Source organism: Aplosporella prunicola (genome assembly GCF_010093885.1).
Source record: "Aplosporella prunicola CBS 121167 unplaced genomic scaffold K452scaffold_248, whole genome shotgun sequence".
NCBI classification, from domain to species: domain Eukaryota; kingdom Fungi; phylum Ascomycota; class Dothideomycetes; order Botryosphaeriales; family Aplosporellaceae; genus Aplosporella; species Aplosporella prunicola.
In genome coordinates this window covers 1-1,911 of record NW_022983776.1, presented here as the reverse complement: position 1 = coordinate 1,911, position 1,911 = coordinate 1, and the positions used below count along the sequence as shown (strand labels likewise).

The following is a 1,911-nucleotide window of genomic DNA, read 5'->3' as shown; positions in this document are numbered from 1 at the left end:
TGAACGTGGACAAGTCATATCAAAGAGCGAGTCCTAGCTGCGCACTGTCGACGTAGTAGCCTGACCGTAGGCCATGGTTGTGGAGTTGTCGCGTCCGAGGTTGATTCTTGTGTCGCTGCAGAGCCGAACCTAGTCAGCGTGTGCGACGCAACACACAACACACCTTGCATCTGCATCAACAATCAAGATTCCCGCACACTGTTTCTCTCCATCCCCTTCCCACCATGCTTCCGCAAGACAAACGCTATCGCTACGTCCGATGTAGGGATACCCAACCTCTTGTCTCCGATGCTTTCGCGTGCCTGCAAAACCTCCACCACGCGCCCTCCACTCTTAACATCGGCCGCTGGATCGCGCAGATCGACGAGCCTCCACATCTGCCTCCACCTTCGATACTATTGCGGCCGCGGCATCGGCACGACTATTCCCTACGCGAGATCTCATACAATCGGCGGAAGAGGAAGATGGATGTAGACGAGACTACGCCGCGCGAAAGGAAGAAGACCCAGCGTGTTGAAGCCCTAGATGCCGGGCGCATGACGCGCCGGCGGGCCGCAGAGATGGCCGCGGGGAAAGATGCTACGGAGAAAGATGCGGGTCAGGTCGTTCCTAAAGCGGCCCGTGCCGTATCTAAAACAAATCGGACCGTTTCTAGGGATACTCAGACACGAGAGGCCGCTCCGGGGGAGTGTCAGATTGTTTCCAGCGATTCCATCTTCGACGACCGACCCGACTTTTACATTCCGTCGTTTCTCACTCGGACTATGACCCGGTCGATATCGACAAGGTCACCTTCGCGCTCTTCATCACCGACCAAGAAATACAACAAGCGCGTAAGTAAGAAGGAGAGCCTTATACTTATAATACCGCGTATCGAGTTCATCGACTTTAGAGAGGCACAGCGCCTATACTTACCCGCCTTGGTCCAAGACAGCTGGACCAGCTGCGTCAAGGTTAAAGGACTACAGCTACAGGTATACATATCATCACCGTAAGAGCTTCCTAGCAGGGCTAACACAAACTCCTAGGACCCGAGGGATCTCATTACTAGAGACATTCCACTAAATACGGTAGATCTCGACTTAATCCGGTTAACAGTAGCCGACGCTGTTAAGATAGCGGCGAAGTTCCGCTCCTCTTCTACTATAGAGTCGTACTAAATCTCCGTCGTTATTAGGCCTATGCTGTAGCTGATCCGCTGCCTTAGTCTATTCTGCAAATGTAATCCCGACGGTAATAATAACCTTACTATCCTCAATATATACGTTCTCCTTTCCTTAACCGTACGGTCCAGCACTGACAAGTCTATCGCGGCAGCTTAACTGTCGAAATTTATCCTAGCGACCTCTGTCCCTACGCGAACGAGCCTGACCTCTTCCGTGATCTTAATAAAAAGGTTAATTACATAGTAGGGCTGGACCTATTACGGCGAGTGTAGCGTACCCTATAGCGCGGTATCTTCGCCGGCGCGCCTAGTATTAACTAAATAGCGACCTTCGTGAACTTTACGCCGCTGTTTCTACACGTCGAAGTTAAGCGGCGCTATATAGCCGCCGACCCAGCTATACAGCTTGCCGCCTAGATCGCTGCAGAGTTTAACAAGCGTACTCTTAAGCGCTACCCCCTTAATATGCCAGTGTGGGCTCTCGATATCGAGGGAGATTAGTGGTTACTATATACTGTATATGCGGTACCGGAGCCTTGTAGTAAAGGATTTAGCGTGGAGTTTGTAGGTCCGCAATGCATAGGGAATACGTACGATGTAGAAGATATATATACGCTGCTGCGGTCCCTATTGGCGGTTGCAAGTTAGGGGCAGTCTGTGTATCGGCCGTGGTTTAAGGAGAAAATACTCGCGCTCTACGAAGGTTAAGAAGAGATATACGTTGAATGCATTACTTACACGTAGGC

The 1,911-nt window shown here is 51.2% G+C and overlaps 2 protein-coding genes across 2 annotated transcripts; both read left to right on the top strand.

Moving 5' to 3' along the window:
• Window positions 1–224: 224 nt before the first annotated feature.
• On the top strand, window positions 225–1,160 carry K452DRAFT_303823 (uncharacterized protein; the record flags this gene model as incomplete). The annotated part of the gene is made up of 2 exons (XM_033542777.1): window positions 225–974; window positions 1,029–1,160. 2 exons carry the CDS (start codon window positions 225–227, stop codon window positions 1,158–1,160), a joined length of 882 nt encoding a protein of 293 aa, XP_033390808.1.
• Window positions 1,161–1,280: 120 nt separating this feature from the next.
• On the top strand, window positions 1,281–1,911 carry K452DRAFT_293468 (uncharacterized protein). Its single transcript, XM_033541577.1, has 2 exons — window positions 1,281–1,636; window positions 1,667–1,911. The coding sequence occupies exons 1-2, from the start codon at window positions 1,631–1,633 to the stop codon at window positions 1,811–1,813; spliced, it is 153 nt and encodes a 50-aa protein (XP_033390807.1). The 5' UTR covers window positions 1,281–1,630; the 3' UTR covers window positions 1,814–1,911.